The 20,686-nt window shown below is 38.0% G+C and overlaps 1 protein-coding gene across 10 annotated transcripts in view; it reads left to right on the top strand.

The window, feature by feature from the left end:
* BNC2 (basonuclin zinc finger protein 2) overlaps window positions 1–20,686 on the top strand; it is a 381,816-nt gene that overhangs the window by 319,222 nt on the left and 41,908 nt on the right. For all 10 annotated transcript variants that reach the window (XM_038171277.2, XM_038171273.2, XM_038171274.2 and 7 more), the window contains one exon: window positions 792–2,758. In XM_038171277.2, coding sequence (XP_038027205.1) covers window positions 792–2,758 — 1,967 coding nt within the window. The remainder of the gene's footprint in view (window positions 1–791; window positions 2,759–20,686) is intronic.

Genomic DNA, 20,686 nt, shown 5'->3' with positions numbered 1-20,686 from the left:
AAAGAGAGAGAGAGAAAGAGAGAAAGAAAGAGAGAGAGAAAGAGAAAGAGAGAGAGAAAGAAAGAGAAAGAGAGAAGGAAAGAGAGAGAGAGAGAGAGAGAGAGAAGGAAAGAAAGAAAGAAAGAAAGAAAGAAAGAAAGAAAGAAAGAAAGAAAGAAAGAAAGAAAGAAAGAAAGAAAGAAAGAAAGAAAGAAAGAAAGAAAGAAAGAAAGAAACTAATTTTATACGGTATTTTTAAGACTTTTTGTCTTGCGTCAGACTTTCTTATGAGAAGGTCCATGAGTTACTTAAGCTTTATGTTTACCTACATTTCAAAAGGAAATCTCTCAAATTTATTTATTAGACCTTTTTTGTAGTGTCACTATTTTATACCAACTAAAGTACAATTTTCCATATTTTACAATGGAGTGCACAGCAACAGTTCATGCTTTATACTAATGTATGCTAAACTATTTCATATTATATAGATCACTGTTGTTAAAATAGCAGTATTGGAGTGTTTAGATCACAGATCCCCAGTGGTCTACATTTTGTTTGCTTTGACATTATTAAACTTAACTTGTTTCTCTTACTGTGATTGTAATTACTATATTTGCATGGCTGAAAAGTTTGCTTTTTTTTTTGGTTGAGTTCTATTAACTCTGTTTGCATGTTGTGGTTGGTTTTTTTTTTGAGCTTAGTATTTCATGTGCAGGCAGCAGAGCACCTTCTATTGAATTCAATAATTATGCAGAATCAATAAGTTTTTTTCTTTGTGTTTGTCTTTGTTGTTTCTTTGATATGGCCTCTAGGATGCTGCAGGCAAGGTGCTGGACCGCTGGGCCATCATGTCCAGGGAAGAAGAGATCATTACCCTTCAGCAGTTCTTGAGATTTGGAGAAACCAAATCCATTGTGGAGCTGATGGCAATTCAAGAAAAAGAAGGGCAGGCTGTGGCTGTGCCATCTTCAAAGACAGATTCAGATATAAGGACTTTTATTGAAAGCAATAATCGCACCAGGAGCCCAAGTCTCCTTGCTCACCTGGAGAACAGCAACCCTTCCAGCATTCATCATTTTGAAAACATCCCGAATAGCCTTGCATTCCTGCTTCCATTCCAATACATAAATCCAGTCTCTGCTCCACTGCTGGGGCTGCCTCCAAATGGCCTCCTGCTGGAACAGCCAGCAATGAGGCTCCGTGAACCAAGCCTTACAACCCAAAATGAATATAATGAGAGCAGTGAATCTGAAGTTTCCCCTACACCTTTCAAGAATGAGCAAACATCCAGCAGGAATGCTTTGACCAGCATCACAAATGTTGAACCCAAAACTGAGCCAGCCTGTGTCTCTCCTGTTCAGACACCTACACCTGTCAATGATTTATCAAAACCAGAACATACTAAAAGCTCATTCCGCATTCACAGAATGAGGAGAATGGGATCTGCCTCCAGAAAAGGAAGAGTGTTTTGTAATGCATGTGGCAAAACTTTCTATGACAAAGGTACTCTTAAAATCCACTACAATGCAGTTCACCTGAAAATCAAGCACCGGTGCACTATTGAAGGCTGCAACATGGTCTTCAGCTCTCTCCGAAGCCGCAATCGTCACAGTGCTAACCCCAACCCCCGCCTCCACATGCCTATGCTAAGGAATAATCGAGACAAAGACCTAATTCGTGCTACATCAGGTGCTGCCACTCCAGTCATAGCAAGTACAAAATCCAACCTAACTTTAACAAGCCCAGGGCGTCCACCGATGGGATTTACCACTCCCCCTCTAGATCCTGTACTACAGAATCCTCTTCCCAGCCAGCTGGTGTTTCCAGCTTTAAAGACTGTCCAACCTGTTCCTCCTTTTTACAGAAATTTACTTACTCCTGGAGAGATGGTGAGTCCTCCAACCTCCCTCCCTACCAGTCCAATAATACCAGCATCAAGTGGCATGGAGCAGCATCCCCCTCCTCCTTCAGAGTCATCGGTTCCATCAGTGCTGATGCCCACTCCGGAGCCTAATACTGATCTTGCCCCCAAGAAAAAGCCAAGGAAGTCGAGCATGCCAGTTAAAATAGAAAAGGAAGTTATTGATACTGCCGATGAGTTTGATGATGAAGATGAAGAGGTGAATGACAGCAGTACAATGGTGAATGACATTGGTCATGACAATCACTGCCATTCTCAGGAAGAAATGAGCCCAGGCCTGTCAGTGAAGGACTTTTCTAAAACTGACAGAAGCAGATGTATTACCAGACCAGATATAAGAAGGGCAGACAGCATGACATCAGAAGATCAGGAGCATGAGAGAGACTATGAAAATGAGTCAGAATCATCAGAGCCCAAATTGTGTGAGGAATCCATGGAAGGCGATGATCGCCTCCATGAACCTGGTGAAAAATCTATGATGCATAGTGACAGACAAGATGAAAACCACAATGACTCTTCTAACCAGGATGTCATTAAGGTGAAGGAAGAGTATACAGACCCTACATATGATATGTTCTACATGAGCCAATATGGACTGTACAATGGAGGCAGTGCCAGTATGGCTGCCCTTCATGAAAGTTTTGCTTCCACATTCAACTATAGCAGCCCTCAGAAGTTCTCCCCAGAAGGTGAAATGTGCTCAAGCCCTGACCCCAAGATCTGCTACGTGTGCAAGAAGAGTTTCAAGAGTTCCTACAGTGTGAAACTTCACTACAGAAATGTGCATTTAAAAGAGATGCATGTCTGCACGGTGGCTGGCTGTAACGCTGCGTTCCCGTCACGGAGAAGCAGAGACAGGTCAGTAAATATTAATTGATTTTCTACATTATTAAATGTGTTGAATTATGTATGAATAGGTGGTTTAGGGTACATGAAGAAATAGAGAGATGCACAGTAATGACAAGTGACAATCGTGTTCTCGTGACATTGAGAGAATTTTATCACTTCAAGATTTCCATTGTTGCTTGGCATTCAGAATAGTATCTATTGTGCCATCCTCTTGAGTGACTGGCAAGATATTAAATGTCGTTATTCTTTCTGTGTACCTGTGACTATATGTACTTCTCTTTATAAGCTGCAATTTATTACATTTATTTTCTTCTCCCTGCAGCTTTTAAATCTAGAAAATCTTCTATTAAATATATAATAAATAATATACAATGCAAATATCTTTATGCATGCATAGAAGTAGGAAGGAGGGGAAGGGATGGATGGACAATTGGATGAATGGGTGGAGAGAGAGAGAATGGAAGGATTGGAATAAAAGAATGATTTCCATCCCCATAGGGTGATATAGAAGTAAAGAGGAAACATTCAAAGAACAGTCTTTCTTCTCTTCAATTTTTAAAATTAGCAACAAGTAAATATTAAGAAAATAATTGTCTCTTTGTAGGAATGTATACATGTCTCGATCCTCTATAGTTATTTAGTCCACTTTCTTTTCTTCTCTGAGCAAGTCCCTTCTCTACTGATTGGATAATGTACACTCAGACAGAAGAGACTAGACCCCTACATATTGTTAAGATCAACCCAGGGTATATTCTGCTGGCCCTTCGAATGAAATCATGCCCAAGCTATGCTGCATCAATACTGAAACAGTGGCGTTAAACAGAAGCAGCTGGTCCTTAAACTCTTAGGTTTATATATACACATACACTATTCTTTTTGATTCCTGAGGAAAATGTAATCTAAATGGAATTTCTCAAGCTAGTAGGATAGTGCAGTTATTTCATAGTTGTGGATAAAAGCTCTCACATGTGATGATGATCATATTAATACATAACAAAATCTCTCTGGTTCATGGAGTGATGGAGAGATTGGGTCATCTCTTTTCCTTTATTTGTGTTTCATATTTTTTCATTATGCTGTAAATATTCAGCAGACACAGGAAGGAAATTAAACCTAGCTAAGTATCTCACACACAGCTCCTTTTTTTTTTTTTTTTTTTTTCATTGAAGTTGATGGGGTTTGAAAGTGAATATATCTTGCAATACAAAATGAAAGCAATTTAGTACCTAGGAGACTAAGGAGACAAAATTTGCTTTTTTGACGGAGTCCAGTCCCTGACTATCTCAAATCTTCTCTTCCCATTTATAAAATTCCCTGAAAAGAACTATTAGAAAACAGTTTCAAAACAGACAAGGATGATCTAGGAAGTTTGTTTTACAGTAGGAAGAAACCACTGGGCATCAAGCAGGGAAAAGTGAATTAAGACTCCATTCTTTGGGTGTCTTGATAACTTTTATGAGACTTGAGTTTGACAAAGGAAGTGGATGAGTCAATGGCATACTTCATTCTGAGTTTAGGTATGTTCAATTCCTGAAACTGCACAGGTTCCGGTAGTCCAAAATTTGCCTTGGTTGGTCTGTTTCCTCAAGTGAATTAGTGAAATGTTAATCATATACTAGGCATAACAGCTTTGGATTCAGTGTATGAATTAAGAAGTGACTAGATTTAGGATTTGGAACATTGTGCAATATTAAATTTCAGAAAGAAACCATTGATAGATTATGCTAATAATACAGATAGTATATTAAAGATTTGTAAGTCCTAACAAAGAGATGACTGTGATGATGTATGTAAAATATTTCTGAGACATGAACATTTAAATAGGACACATTTTGAAAATATTTTGAGAACTATGTAGGATACTTCTATTAAGCTTATTGAAAGTAAGCCATAAAATAAAAATCTATGATTCAGGAACTTAAAAATTAGGCTGCATATTTAAGATAAAATTATTATTTACATATCATTTTGAGTTGTATAAATCGCAAAATCATCCTTTTATATCATTTCACAAGCAACATTCAGAATATGTTTTGGTTAATTGTTACACTTGGAACAACATAAATTCAGTGTTCATGAACTTCAAAGAATTTGAAGGAATGGTACAGTTTGTGTGCCCATTCAGGTTTGATGTTTTCCCAGGTTCATTAGAACCTCTGGTTTGCAAATTTTTCTGGAAACGCCTTGCAAGAGCCAAGTAATACTCCCATGGTTCTTGTTAATACTTTCAGACATTTGAGAGAGAAGTATCTTTGAAACTTCCTCCTGTTATCCAGTCTTGTCTAGAAATGCAATGTGTAGGACTGTACAGAAATGAAAGCATAGGTAGAGCATATAAAACAAAGTGGACAAAAGATTTTAATTAAACATTTTTAACATTATTATCTAGTTTTTTCTATTAAAAAGAAAAAAAAAAAAGGAAAAGAAGAGATTCATATAATACATTTAGGAAGCAGAATTTAACTTAATATATTCTTTTTGTAAACTGTTTAATAACCCAAAAGGCTTTTCCATACAATTTGTATATAAATATAAGAAAATACATGCATTTACTTTAGAGAGAGGCATTACCTAAGTTTTTAAGGGCTAGCTCTTCAGATTGTGGGCAGCCCCTCGAAATAATTGGGTAAAATGGTATTACAAACTGAGAACTTCTGGTCACTTAAAGCAATTTCACTTAAAAGCTCAGAAACATTTTGCTATTAATTGCTGTAGAAGAAATAAAAAATAGCTACCTAAAGCACACAGTGAGTGTCACTGGATAATTTTTTTCATGCATTGCAGTTTCTTTCTTTCAGATACATTATCAAAAGCCTGTGTGATTTCACAGAATCACAGAATCACAGAATTTCTAGGTTGGAAGAGACCTCAAGATCATCGAGTCCAACCTCTAACCTAACACTAACAGTCCCCACTAAACCATATCCCTAAGCTCTACATCTAAACGTCTTTTGAAGACTTCCAGGGATGGTGACTCCACCACCTCCCTGGGCAGCCTGTTCCAATGCCTCACAACCCTTTCAGTAAAGAAGCTCTTCCTAACATCCAACCTAAAACTCCCCTGGCGCAACTTTAGCCCGTTCCCCCTCGTCCTGTCACCAGGCACGTGGGAGAACAGGCCAACCCCCACCTCTCTACAGCCTCCTTTAAGGTATCTGTAGAGAGCGATAAGGTCGCCCCTGAGCCTCCTCTTCTCCAGGCTGAACAAGCCCAGCTCCCTCAGCCGCTCCTCGTAGGACTTGTTCTCCAGGCCCCTCACCAGCTTCGTCGCCCTTCTTTGGATCCGCTCAAGCACCTCGATGTCCTTCTTGTAGCGAGGGGCCCAAAACTGAACACAGTACTCAAGGTGCGGCCTCACCAGAGCCGAGTACAGGGGGACAATCACCTCCCTAGCCCTGCTGGTCACGCTGTTTCTGATACAAGCCAGGATGCCGTTGGCCTTCTTGGCCACCTGAGCACATTGCTGCCTCATATTCAGCCGACTGTCCACCATCACTCCCAGGTCCTTCTCTGCCTGGCAGCTTTCCAACCACTCCTCTCCCAGCCTGTAGCTCTGCTTGGGGTTATTGCGCCCCAGGTGCAGGACCCGGCACTTGGCCTTGTTAAACTTCATGCAGTTGACCTCAGCCCATCGGTGTAGCCTATCCAGATCCTCCTGCAGAGCCTTCCTACCCTCGAGCAGATCGACACACGCACCTAACTTGGTGTCATCTGCAAACTTACTGAGGGTGCACTCAATGACTTTTAAGTACCTAAAGAAGCTTAACATTTCTTTGCTTCAAAAATTAAAATTAAATGATTTTTTTTGTATGATCTTAATAATATAATGGGAGTTGTAGCTGTCCCATAGGTTATAGAGTCTTGTGAGGTTTTTATCTTTATTATTAATAATATTATAGGTAATTGTATTAATAACATTAAAAAACATGTTATAACTAGTTAGAGAAATGTTCTAAAAAGAAAACACAAGTTTATGTGCAGATAAATAACATTGGTTGATCTTTTCTGTTTCATGTAGAGGCATCTGATATAGCTTCAGACCTTTTTCAGTACAATTCTAGTTAATCAAATGATTGACTATATTCCCTCTATCTTGTACATACAAGAAACTGAATTGTTGACAGTGGCAGTAGCTGCTGCAAAATGGGCTTTGCAAGGGTGGGATTTTGATACACATAGTTACCAGAGAGAGCAGTTCACTCCAGGAGCAAACACAACACTGCTTTGACTGATGGACACATGGTTTTTATCCATGCGTCACAGCTGCAACCCTTCATTGTGGAGCATATCCTGCAGCAGTGTGTGTTAAGTTTTGACTAAAGTCAGCTTCACTGTTCCTAGATCAGCTGTGCCTAGGTCAAGTCCTGTATAAATATTCTTCTGCTGGAAAGGTTAGAATAACTTCTAAGATCTTTGAGTAAGCACTGCTATTCCTTGTAAATAAGGGTCAAGATAACCAGAAGACTCAGGAGTCCTACCTCACACATGTTTTTTTCAACACAGGGCAGAGGAAAGCAAAGCAGAGTTCATGTGTTTACTGTCAATGTCCCAGTGCTTCTATTTTCCCTTCTAAAATTTAGTCTATATTAATGAATATCTGATATTCATTATGAATATACATCATATGTATATTCAAAATACAGTGAGCCTAGATTTTTTTTGATGGCTTTTTTTTTTTCACCACTTTCTCAGCTACAAGTAACAGCACTCATCAAATTAATCTTGTACATACCTACGTTTTTGATCTTTTTCCCAAATAGCGTAGTACAACTGTCTCTCTTTTCCTTGAAACTCTATGCTTGTTAAAAACATTTTTTATTCCTTTCTTCACCTGCCACTCCCCAGATTAGCTGTTCATCCACTGCTGCTTCTATGTTTACTTCAAATGTCATTTCTTCTAGAGGCAATATGTACAGGCTATATCTTGTTGCAGGAAGGCAATGCAAAGTAAATAGTAAAGGAACCCATATTAAAAGTGATGTCAGTGATCAGGAGCAATGACATGCCTGCTTTTAGAACAGAGAGACATCATTTCCAAGGAAGATTTTAGTAGGAAAAGACAAAGAAGGGAAAAAGATAAGTTCCTGTGAGAACTTTGCACTTGAATGGAAAGAATTGTCTTTGGAGATATAATTATTTCCAGACTCAGAAGAGGCCTGTCCTATGACTGAGGAGAAAAGGCCTGTGGCCCTGGCTGCTGGATTCCTCTGAGATCTGCTTCCCAGCCTCGTCTGTGAGTCCTGCTCCAGCAAACACTGACTTTGTCTTACAAAGAAATAGGTGTGGTTGCTCCTTGAAGGCAGCACTGAGCTACAGATGCTCAGGAAATGATTCTGAGTGGCACATGAGACACAAAGACAGGAAGAGGGAATAGTTACTTCTTGTCAAAAAAGGACAGTAATGCCGAATTTTCATCTGTGTCTGTGCTGGAGAGCACACATGCAGAGGTGAAGATCTGGAAGATGATGCTTAGGGCTTTTAGCTTGGTTTCTGGCTCTCGCCTTTAAGAACCAAGTAATTTGTGGTCAAAAACACTAGTGGAACAGGATGCCTGGTGGATCTTCTGCCATGGGTAATTCTTTTTGAGGAGCTACTGCTAAATCTTTAGGAGAAATACAGACATCTCCTCTGACAACTTTAGTGCATGGTACTGGCACTAAATTAGTTCAGAAACACTGAATCTGTTTCTTAGGCTACAGCACATTAGTAACAATATGTTACCTCTTTTTTTTTTTTTTTCTCTTGATGTACATGAGATAAATTAATGTTCAGTACCTGCTTGAAAACAACTTTTCACTTTGTCTTTTTTCTACTAAAGTATGAATATTAATTGTTCAGATTTGTCTTTAATTTTTTCATGAAGTGAGTGAGTGTATGTGTGTGTGTGTATGTTCCACAAGATAAGAAAGGTGGTTGAGCCCCATGAATAAATTTTAAAACAAAATAATATCTGCTTAGGGTGACTTATAAATAAATATGAGGCAACTATTGGTGCCAAGTGTGATCATGCCACTTCATTACTAGTTAAATCAGTCCAGATTTAAACATGTAAACTCTTTGATTTGAATGGAGCAAGACATCTGTAGGTGGTTTATTAAAACCTGCTGATGTCTCCAGAACTAAATTTGTGTGGATATAGGCCTCTGGGTAGCTGTATCGGAAAAAAAAAAAAAATATATATATATATATATATATATATATATATATATATATATATATATATACTTTTTCTCTGGTTACCTGACTTCCAGCCCTGTACAGGTGTGCTTGAATAAATTAACATCAGTTACCTGTGATGAGCCAGTGCATACATTATCAAGGGAGGTGAAGATGTGAGAAACCTGCTACCTACCTCCTGTTATCACCTTCTTGACAAAACAGCACCCATTTTTTCATCATCATACTATGCTTGGAATCTTGTATAGACAACATTTTAGGGAATTATTTTCTATAAATGCTTTCAATTCTAAGAGATAGCTCCAAGAAAGAGGTTATTTCACACCAGTCCATGATAACTATTACTGTATGTCCCCTAATATAGTTAGCTGTCACATACAGCTTTAATTTCCTCCAATAAGAACAATTAAATAGGGTTTTAAGACATTAGGTGTTTGATGAACCATTTGTCAAGAGACAAAAGGGCTATTTTTCTACATTTTTAAAATGCAAACTTATTTACCCAGGTACTGCTGTTTCTAAATGTGATGCGGTTCATGAAGAGACTAGCTGCATCTCCAATACAATTGTATGAGCCATTAGGTCTTCTGTTGGAGAGACTCTAACATTTGTGCCATCGCTAATGTTTACTTAAGTCTTTATTTAACTCCTTTTTAACCCAAGAGAACCTGGATCATAAAGAAACGTTTCATGTCACCATTAACACAGTTAGCCTCTTTCATGAGTAGTCATGCTGAACACAGAGCAACTGCCTACAACACTGCATGCTTACCAATGTGAACAACAGAAGCAGAATCAAAACTCGAATGCATAGAAATAATTTATTCCTGGGATTTTTTTTTCTTTAAATAACTTAATAAATAACCAAGACCTGAAGAGGCTAGTTTGGCATGGACTGAGGTGTCTTCTGCAGCTACGCATGTCCATTTGTTTTGGGTTTGAGTTGGAGGCTGCGGTGGTCACTTTTTGGAAACTGTCTTCTGCCATCATTTTTTCTTCTCTTTTAGTGCACAAGATATCACCTTGACTGTGAGAGTACATATTCATGTGCAGTGCAAGATATCTTGTTGTGTGAACTCACAGAGCAAGTTAAGGACTTTTCAGTGACCCAAAAATTTATTTAAATAAAGTGCTACACTGTGAGTAGGACAGGTGTCAAGCATAGGTGAAGCACTAGCACTGAAACTACTACCTAAAAGCAAAACTTGTATTGAGCAATTTTTTTCCCCTGTTACATGTTGTGAGAAATGCTGTAAATCTTTAATTTGTTTTGTCCAAGTTTCCAGCACAGACTCTGTATGTTTTACTTTCAGTGAAAGATATAATTTGGGAGGATAAGACTGGGAACATGAATGCTTATTCACAATATCCTGGTTGCCCCCACATTCATGGGAAACAACTGGAAAGAACCAAAAACCCTCTCCAGAGAGTGGGAGAAAATCAAGTATTCTTTCCTAAAGTCCTTTGGAAGTGGGGGAAATTAAGCACCAGCCTATATTAATTCCTGCAGAGAAAGGTTCTAGCTGTTTTTTTAAACTTCACTGCAGAAGGCAGTGGGATTTCTGCTGCAATGTAGAAAGCTCTACTATATAGATACAAGATAGCATTAGGGCCCAACTCCCAAAATAATGAGTGAAAAAATAGATGAGTGAAAATAAATTAGTGAAAATGGACACGACACTGCATCCTGAGAGATATAGTATTTAGGTGGTGGAATCTAGGGAGAAATGATGAAAGGCAGAGAAAGAAACACCTGTGGCAGGAATAGCTGTGTATTTACTGCCCTTTGGAACTACAACTGTGGCTGAAGGAAGAAAGTATGCCATTGTAACCAAGTTGCTGGACTATTGGTGAGACATGGAAGAGAAGGGGACAGGAACTGCCAGAATGGAAAAGCAGAGACACCTGGGGAACAAACCTTGTGAAATTGCTCAGCTGGGAGGGTTGTAAAATAGTTAATCTTTATATTTTCTATTTCTGGTATAGCTTAGTAAGGACATAGTAATGTGTGCCTTTTTAGAGTGGAGAAAAAAAAAGAGGCAAGGTATGTGTCTCTTGGGAGGTGAAAGGAGTTGCTAAATCTTCTGGCAGGGAATGGTCTGCATCTCCAGGGTCCTGATCTTCATGTTGACCTGTGGTCAATGGAGAGGATTGAAAGAAGTAGAACATGGCAGTGGAAATTTGCTATCACTTCTCCAACAAGTCATTTGGAGAGGCTCAGCAATACAGGAACTGCAGGCATGTCAAGGAGAGAGAAGAATTTTGTTGGGGTGGGAGGAAAGGGCTGTTTAATGTGTGGCACAGAAAAAAATTTTGAATCCTGCAGTGCTTACGGTTAAGTTGGTAGTGGAATGTTGCCTGGAATACATTTACAGTAAGTAGATGTAAATTTCTATTAGTGGCAATACCAGTGCCTGAGGAGATATACCTGTTTCTGGAATGTATCCTCTAGAACAAAGATGTCTTATTCAAGGCATTGTTATTGTTTCTTCCTTTTGGGGATTATTGATTATCTAGGTGACTTCTCAAAATTTGCAAGGGTGGGAAAGAAAAGCTGTAGGGACCGTGGGCTTGGAAATTTGCAGCCATGAGGTTTCATCCTTGTCCAGGTTGGAGGTAAAGATATCCATGTCCCTAAAAGATAGCTATCATATATACATACATGATACATTCATTAGCTGTGGTTATCTGTCTGGCAAAAGAAACTGTCACCTGAAGAAGCAAACATTACATCAGTCTAACCAGATTACTTCCGGATGAGGCTATTTTGTCAATGCCATCACCTTAATGGTGATGATTCTCCCACCTCTACATTTGAGTCATTTCATTCATCAGAATATGAATTTAGTGACTCTTGTTATATCTGAATTTAAACTTTTAGCTGAAAAATAAGAAAATTTATGAAGCACATCCTATAAATGACCTAGAAGAAAAATCCCAACCCTGACCTTCCCTTCTGACCCAGAAGGGAAAAAATAATAACACCTGTAGATGACTGAAGATAACTACAACACACTTTGGAGGATAGGATTTTGGTCCTGTCAGTATATCTAGACAGAGGTAGACACCAGGCACTATTGGCCTCAGCCCAAAGATGCAATCATTCTTAGGATCCATGAGGCCACTGGATATTTTTTAAAGTAGCATTATGCAACTGATGACTGATGCTAAAACAAAGCCCATTCAGGTTCCTATCCCATTGCATTTTGACAATCTAAGATAGGTTGGGTCTCAGGTTGTTTGGCTAAGAATTAGAGGGACCTTTTTGCTGTAGTATCTGATGTCTGAAGACGTATGAAGAGGGAGTGTTCTGCACTGGGGTATGTTTTAGCTAAAAGATGTTGCTTAAAATTATTTGGCAATTTATGGGCCCTGGAAATCAAATAAAAACCAACAACAAATAAAAGACCTCCCTCAATCTGGGAGACCTTTTCATAGTTATACAAGCTGCCAGTGGTTAGAAAATATGAGAGGGGATAATAGCAAATTCATAAAGTAGAGCCTGTCATTACAGCATTATACTGTGCAGTTAGAAAATGTTAACAAGGAAAGATACAACCAGATTGGTATGTACTTATCTCAGGGTGATCCTGAAGGAAGAGGTGCAGAGTTACCAATGAGTTAAATATTTGACTGCATCAAGAGAAGACTGTGTACTATGAAAGCACTGCAATCTTTCTGTGCATGGCTTTTCTGTCCTGTGCTTCTCTTCGGGAGAGACGGCCAGCTGTGCAACACACTAAGTGCCAGTAGTAGTGATACTACGCTGCGGGTACAGTGGAAACTGCTCACTTTCATGCCAGCAGGTACACATGAAAGGTTCCCAGTGGCACTAGAGATACCTCTGACAGTCTACTAGGTCCCAAGGTAACACACAAGGATATCTCATGTGCGCTACCACTTACAGATTCTCACATGCTGTTTTAATGGTGAACAGTGAATACTTCCTGACAGAGGTTTTGAGCCCACCACTTCTAACAAAACCTAAGGCTTTTAGCAGTGCCTCCTACTTCCCAGCAACATCTACATGTAAATGAACACTTTGCCTTGTGCTAAGGAAGTTTTCTTTTCTTTTCTTTTCTTTTCTTTTCTTTTCTTTTCTTTTCTTTTCTTTTCTTTTCTTTTCTTTTCTTTTCTTTTCTTTTCTTTTCTTTTCTTTTCTTTTCTTTTCTTTTCTTTTCTTTTCTTTTCTTTTCTTTTCTTTTCTTTTCTTTTCTTTTCTTTTCTTTTCTTTTCTTTTCTTTTCTTTTCTTTTCTTTTCTTTTCTTTTCTTTTCTTTTCTTTTCTTTTCTTTTCTTTTCTTTTCTTTTCTTTTCTTTTCTTTTCTTTTCTTTTCTTTTCTTTTCTTTTCTTTTCTTTTCTTGCCTTGCCTTTCCTCTCCTTTCCTTTCCTCTCCTCTCCTCTCCTCTCCTCTCCTCTCCTCTCCTCTCCTCTCCTCTCCTCTCCTCTCCTCTCCTCTCCTCTCCTCTCCTCTCCTCTCCTCTCCTCTCCTCTCCTCTCCTCTCCTCTCCTCTCCTCTCCTCTCCTCTCCTCTCCTCTCCTCTCCTCTCCTCTCCTCTCCTCTCCTCTCCTCTCCTCTCCTCTCCTCTCCTCTCCTCTCCTCTCCTCTCCTCTCCTCTCCTCTCCTCTCCTCTCCTCTCCTCTCCTCTCCTCTCCATAGGGTCCATTATTTATATCTAGTGGGAGTTACTTCACTGCATAATTCCTTCCCCTTCCCTTCCCTTCCCTTCCCTTCCCTTCCCTTCCCTTCCCTTCCCTTCCCTTCCCTTCCCTTCCCTTCCCTTCCCTTCCCTTCCCTTCCCTTCCCTTCCCTTCCCTTCCCTTCCCTTCCCTTCCCTTCCCTTCCCTTCCCGAGCTCATTTCACATTTAAGCTAGCCCTAAAAAGTATGACTCTAAGAGATCTGTCTACGAAATAATTTAACAATTTTGCCATAAGGCACCTGCAAGCTTCATATAAATGGACTGGAAGAGAAATGAAAGTTTTAGGTTTGGCAAAAATGTACACTGTCATAAAAAAGAAAGGATTGCAGGACTTTGTTGGCCTTGTGAATAAAATTGAATCTGCTTCATTTTGTATGGGGGGAAGCAGAGGAACAGAAAGAAAGATGAGATTGTTTAAAGAAGGTGTTTTTGTTTTGTTTTGTTTTTTCTTCTGTCACTTTGCTTTTGCTTTTTTTTTTTCTTGTTTGTTTGTTTGGAAGAGAAAGGAAAAAGTAAAGAACTAAACTGCATGTCCATGCCAAATTTTATGAGTATTCCACATGAGCTGTAAATTATGTTTTTGTTGTTGTTGTTGTTGTTGTTTTCTTTTTCCACTGTTACTGATTTTGACACTAGCATTTTACAAATTTTATTGCTTATTTTATTAACTAGGGAAAAATGTTGCCCATTTGCAGTTCAATACATTTTTTCATTTCTTTTCGTTTCTTTCCCCCACCCCCTTTTTTGCCAAAATAAAAAGGCAATTAAACTTTAGCCATTTACAACTGAAAATGCAAATGGGAGATAGTTAATTTTGCTGCCCATAAATCTTACATTGTACTTTTGTGTTTACAACAAAAAAATGTGAAAATAAAAATAGCTCAAACACATATGCGTATGTGTGTGTGTCTGTGTATGTGTGTACTGAGAGACCTATATATAGGTATGTTGTATATATAGCTAGATAATGATCTAAAAATACAACATATAGAATGAGAACTTAGATTGCCACTCAGAAAAGTTAAATGAGCCCTTGTTTCAAGATGGAGATGCATGCAGATGATACATTATGCAAGATGCAGAGTCAAGATTTGATGAGGGACGGAGGCAGGTCCTGGCAGGAAGGATAACAAATCCTGCCTTGGAAGTCTCTCAGGTCTGATAGCCAGATAGGGGAGCAGCACTAATTCTGCAGCCTTTTTAGTCTGTTCTATCACAGAAGGGGCACTGCTGGGTCAGTCAGCTCACTAGTAATTGTGTTTTACAGACTTCTAAAGCAATTGGCTCAGTCAGTCCCAATTCAATAAAAGTGGAGAGCGAGAGTGAGAGCACTTTTGTTCTATTTTTTACTTGAAATTATTTCATTCAGCAGTCTGTCTTTTTTATTACCAGGATTTGACATTAGCACTCCAAGCTATATTAGCATCCATTTCAGCAGTTCAGTAATGGTATTAAAAAAACACTTAACTTCAACGGTGAATGGTTGTATGACAGTACCATAAAAATCCACATTAAAAAAAAAAAAAAAAAAAACTTATGTATTTGTCCCTGCAAATTATTTTTCACTTGTTTAACCACTTCAAAACTATACTGTCTTGACTGGTGTTTGCAAGAGCTCTAGCAGCAGGGAGAGCTTGTAAAGGAGCTGACAAGCAACTTCAGCAACAATGGCATGAAAGGAAAAATTAAGACATTTAAAGAAGAAGAAAAATGTAATAGGAATACACAAGCACATGCACAAGGCAGACCTCTCATTTTGGGTGGGTGCCTGTCATTCATCAACAGAAGTGAGATTTTAAACTCAAATCACCCAAGGTAAAATCTTTGGCATCTTCCACATTTCAGGGATTTAATTTTGAACCCAGCACTCTCCAAGCTTGGGACGGCAGCCTAACTACCTTGGCACTGCAGCACACTCATAAATGACTGCATTAGGTTCTAAATTTTGATTAAACATTCTGTAATTAATCAATGGTAGACATGAAGCAGTTGGCAAGGTCCAGAGCTGCAAAATGTTTAAGACATAAAACATTACAAAGTAATTAGAATGTGCTCCTTCAAGAGAAGGATTGCCTTCAATAAAGAGGTAAATGATAGCATCATGTTTATTGTGGACGTAGGCAGCCAGTGCAATATGATAAACTGCAGGAGATACACATATCAGTAATCATCCACATTATTAGTGTCATTAATCATAATTCTAAAAATATGACAGCAGCAGCCAACTTTTTGACCAATTTTGCCTCTGCCTGTTGGCCGTTATAACTTCACTAATAGACTGCAGAGCTCCTGTGCGTGGCAGTTTGCATTGAGAATGGAAGGTTAATTATATTTGAGCTGCTGATTCCTTCTCTCCTTGGAAAAGACTGAGCACTTTGACAATCCCAGGAGCTCACTGCTGTTAAACCAGTAAAAGTACTTTATTGAAATTTTCTTTGTTGGTCAGGAATGAGTAGATGTTTCAAATGAGATATAAGCGCCAGGCTGGGACGGCCGCTAATGTTTCTTCCAAAATAATCCTTGGACAGCAAGCTGAACTCATACTTCCCTTAGATATCTTTGCACAGTCTCCTGTGGATGGGTAAAAAGTTGAGAATTTAATAACTGCTGACAACAGTATGTATGGAAGAATCTCAGAGGATTGAAATTACTGAGGAGTTGGGGCGTCAGTGAGGGGAGGTTATAGGATAATCAGCTATCAGTTGACCTAAAAGGGATACGTATTTAGTAATGTAAAATTACTAATAGAGCAACCCTGTTGAAGTGCCACATCATAGTTGGTTTTATAGTTCCTCTGGTATTATATATATAAAACCAGCATTATTAGACAAACAAAGCAGTGGGAATGAGAATTGTGCTTGAATTGTCATCAAAAGAAATGGTTTGCATATTTGCCTTGGAAACTGAAATCAGACAAATCTATCCCTGAATCTTAGGGTTTGTTATGAACTTGGACTTATAATACAACTACTAAAGAGTTTATGAATTTTCTAAGCAAACCATGCAATAATGCTTTGTTATGCACCAATATTTGGGAGAAAATAGTTGTTCTGAGAGCAGAGTTAGAGGAAGCTAGCTCTTCTGACTAAATTTTATCTTTAGATTTGTGCACTTACCGAAACTTGAAACGCAGTAAAATTCATGAATGGGATGCTGAACTGAAGGAACTGATTGCAGAAAAACTTGTGAAATTATCAGATTTTGCATGGCTCTTACTAGAGAAAAAAAAATGAAAGCTTTAAACTTCTGATTATAAAATTTAGATCATGTCATATTTGGGTGTTTTTTGTTCTAAAAGAAATGTTAATTCGTGCGGTTGTTACTGAATGCTGCCTCAGTACTTCTTAAGGTGAAATACACCCTGTGTAAAGGACCAGCAAAACACCTTACGACACAAGAGATGAGCATCTAATGCATGTCTGCTGTGCAGGACCTTCTATGATTTGCATGCATAAGGATAAACTTCACCACAGAGCATGCATACATTGTAGAAACAGCTTATAGCAGTTGGACTGATTGTCAGTTGCTGAGCACCTGTAATTTCCATTGAAAGACAGTGTGCCATGTGTGATGACCTTCTCCTGCATGTAACATTGCTACATTTAGTTGGTTCACTTAGGAAATATTCCATCAGATAAATCTTTTTATTCTAAATTTTCTCAGCCAGTCCGAATATTATACAAGAGTGCTAGCTATTTTGTAATGAGTCTGTTTTGCTTTCAGGCAGCTAGTAAATTGAGAGGTTGAAGTGTTGCAACACAATTTTGATCATTTCTGAGTAACATTGGCAAGAACTCCAGTAGTTGTGCTTTTTGTTTGTAATATCTTTTGATCTTTAATGGACAAATATAGTAATATATTAAGAGTGTGACGTGCCCTTGATGCTTCTGAACACACACAGCTGTTGTGAAAGTATAATTCTGTTCACACCGTAAGGACCGTTTCACTAAACACCTCAACAGGTATGTACTGAATTATTGGGCCTTTCAAGATTCCTGAACCTGTCAGATTTTACCTTAAAAATGATACAGTAGAAAACATTGCCATCAGCTATCAGTTCTATGTTTAACCTGAATATCTGCTCACATAGTAAGCTATCCTGCCTCCCCAAATGCCGTCTCAAAGTTAATATTTTTTATGCATTCCACGGCAATGACAAATTGTTTTCTGACTCTAACTGTAGATTAAGTATGCAAAAGGCATGTTTGCCGCTGCCAACAAACCAATAATTCTCACTAACATCTTCAGAGTTACAACATTTATAAAGTTGCAAAGTGGAGTAAACAAACCATCTGTTTGGCTTTACCATATATGTCATGCTCTCTTATTAGCATATTACGATTCATTTAGTAAACAAATTTGGTGATTTCGTTCATGTCAAAGTTAGAGGGAGCTTGAAGATGATTAACATTCCTGGGACAGGCACATTAATACATTGCTTCCTCTGCAAAGTTAAATGGCTTCTCAGGAGAATCACCCCTTGTTGACAAGATGAGACTGTCAATTTTGTTTGCCTGCCACATTAGGGGCCGTAAGGGGATGGGAAGCTCAGAGAAAGAGGAGCAGTGTAGGCAGCATAATTCACTGCGAATTGAAAAAAGAAGTCTAATTCTGATAAATGGTCGACCCCAATACATCCTACCTGTTATTACAACAGACGTGCCGTATCTGTGCAGTAAATTAGTTAAACCCCTAAAGAGTTTGATGGGAGCTTATCTTCAAGTGAATAATTTGAGTGTAGAGGGAGCTGTCTTCGTGACCAGTGTGAGTGATTTGTTTCATATTGAAAGGGATTGAAATGACTGGGCTCCACATCTTTAATTTGCAAGAACTTGCTTGTCCTTTATTTCCTGCATTTAATAAGCAATTTTTTTTTTTTACTTTTTTTTTTTTTTTTTTTTTTAATAGGTGCTGAACTGTATTTTACCTTTTGGATTTTCTTCCTATGAAAGGTTAATATTTTTCAGATTCTATCCAATTTAAAGCCCCTAGGACTGATGTTATTACCCAAGCTACTCATGTAAAAATGCCATGGTTTCAATGGGTAGCATAGTATTTTGCCTTTGCTCATTGTTCTAAAGTCTAGCTCCTATCTTTACTTTCCCTATTGCACTTAGAGGCAAATTAAACATGATCAGGTACATGCAAGTGCTAACGCACAGGTGAAAACCTTGGCCCTGTTCAGATAAATGTGAATTCTATAATTTATGTCAGATTATGGTTTCAACCTTTTATTATCTTTGCTTAGATTTATGTATTTTCTCATTTTTTAGATTAAAAACCAAGCAAGCATGCAAACAAACAAACAAACAAACAAATAAATAGCTGTATCAAAGACTACTGAGAAAATGGCAAAATTAGGACAGTAACTGAGAAAATGATTTCTTTAACAGTTTCCATGAGTAATTAGATTCCAAGAACTGTTTCATTGTTGATTTTTTTTTTTTGAGTAAATGGGGAAAATGATTGCTGCTTCATTCTTGAAGAAATGCCAGAATTAAGGCCATATCTTTTCTCATAAATATGCACACTGTTATATTTAGCCAGAGTCTTACTTTCTAGTTCTTTGATTTTAGCTGCATGAAACTCAGCACTTTCAGTCTGAAGAAATTCTAAGAAAGCATAAAATTCTGCATGTGCTTTCTGTTATGTTCATATATTCTGCACTTTTGTGTGAGTTTCAGGCTTAGATAAGCAGTAAAGGAACATGAAATTGAGGTAAGACCACAGTGCTTTGCCACGTGAAGGATTAAAATTGTACACAAATTTTAAAGAAAATTGTAAATCTTAATTTTGAGCCTTTGAGATGAAAAGAAACAAAGAGAACTTTGGTTTACATTTCTTTATAGGCAAAAATGTGGGCTGAATACTGGGAAAAATACTGTTGAGCTAAAGTTAGGTGTGTAAAATGTCTCATAAGATGAATAATGACAGTTTTGTTGTTTATGATATTTTAAACGTGTTTGACAGCATTTAGTTTTATTATGGCAGGAGGATAAATTGTATGGAACCTGTACAACCTGGGCAGTTATTTCCGTATCCAGCTTTAATATGAGGTTTGCCAATCTGTATGTAATTGGACATTGGACATGTATCCTAGCATTGGATTTTGTAGTAGAATCTTAGTAGTAGAATCTGCTGAAAATTGTGTGGTTTCAGCTTTCATAAACAAATATTCTTTCTTCTTAAAAAGATACTAACTACTACCTGAAAAGGAATATTTAATGTTTAATTTTAATGCATCACATATCCATCTATAATTTTATTGTATTACTTAGTGCTGGGATCACTTATTGCAATTTAAAGCAAAGCTGCCCAACAACTAATGTTCCCCTTCCTATAAGCTCCTGTGCATGATTTCTTTATGGTATTAGAATGATAGAGTTGGGTGATGGTGACATTACTTGGGCAAACCATTTATGAGTTTGAAAACACATTTTTAAAATATCTGTAGTGTAGGAGATTGTGACAATTTTTGTATTTAGAAAGATAAGAAGAAAGGATATAAGGGACACAGCAGGAAATGCTGAAATCATTCATTCCAGAATTCTGTTTAACAGTACAGTGGACTTTGATACCTGACTGAGATTGTCACGAGGGAACTTTGTCGCTTATGCTCAGCCATGGAGGAACAAGGGGCCAATCACTAAGACATTTAGCTGAAATGTCGGTTGGCTTGGCCTTTCTGTCTGACTGCATTACGAATGGGAAAATGGGTTTCTGTAGTCCCTAACTGACTTCCCTAGCAATTATGCCGCTGAATCAAGCTCATTTTCTTTTTCTCTCATCCTCTTAATATTTAAGCATGATAATATATTTCTCTTTCGTAAAAAATAATAATAATAATAATAATAATTAAAAAAAATTACGCTTTATGTCTTTATGTTTCATTTTCAACAACCTGCACTGCCCCAAACTGTAACCAAAACATTCAAGCCAATTTTTCATGCTGTTCATTTTGTGATCTGCATGATACCTGATTTTAAACAAACAGAAAACTCTGTATCTAAATTTCCCAACTCTGCTGTGCTCATTAACCATGAGTTTTGACCTGTTGC

This window comes from Anas platyrhynchos, chromosome Z (genome assembly GCF_047663525.1).
Source record: "Anas platyrhynchos isolate ZD024472 breed Pekin duck chromosome Z, IASCAAS_PekinDuck_T2T, whole genome shotgun sequence".
Lineage (NCBI taxonomy): Eukaryota > Metazoa > Chordata > Aves > Anseriformes > Anatidae > Anas > Anas platyrhynchos.
The sequence above is the reverse complement of the archived record's forward strand: the minus strand, read 5'-3'. Positions and strand labels throughout refer to the sequence as shown.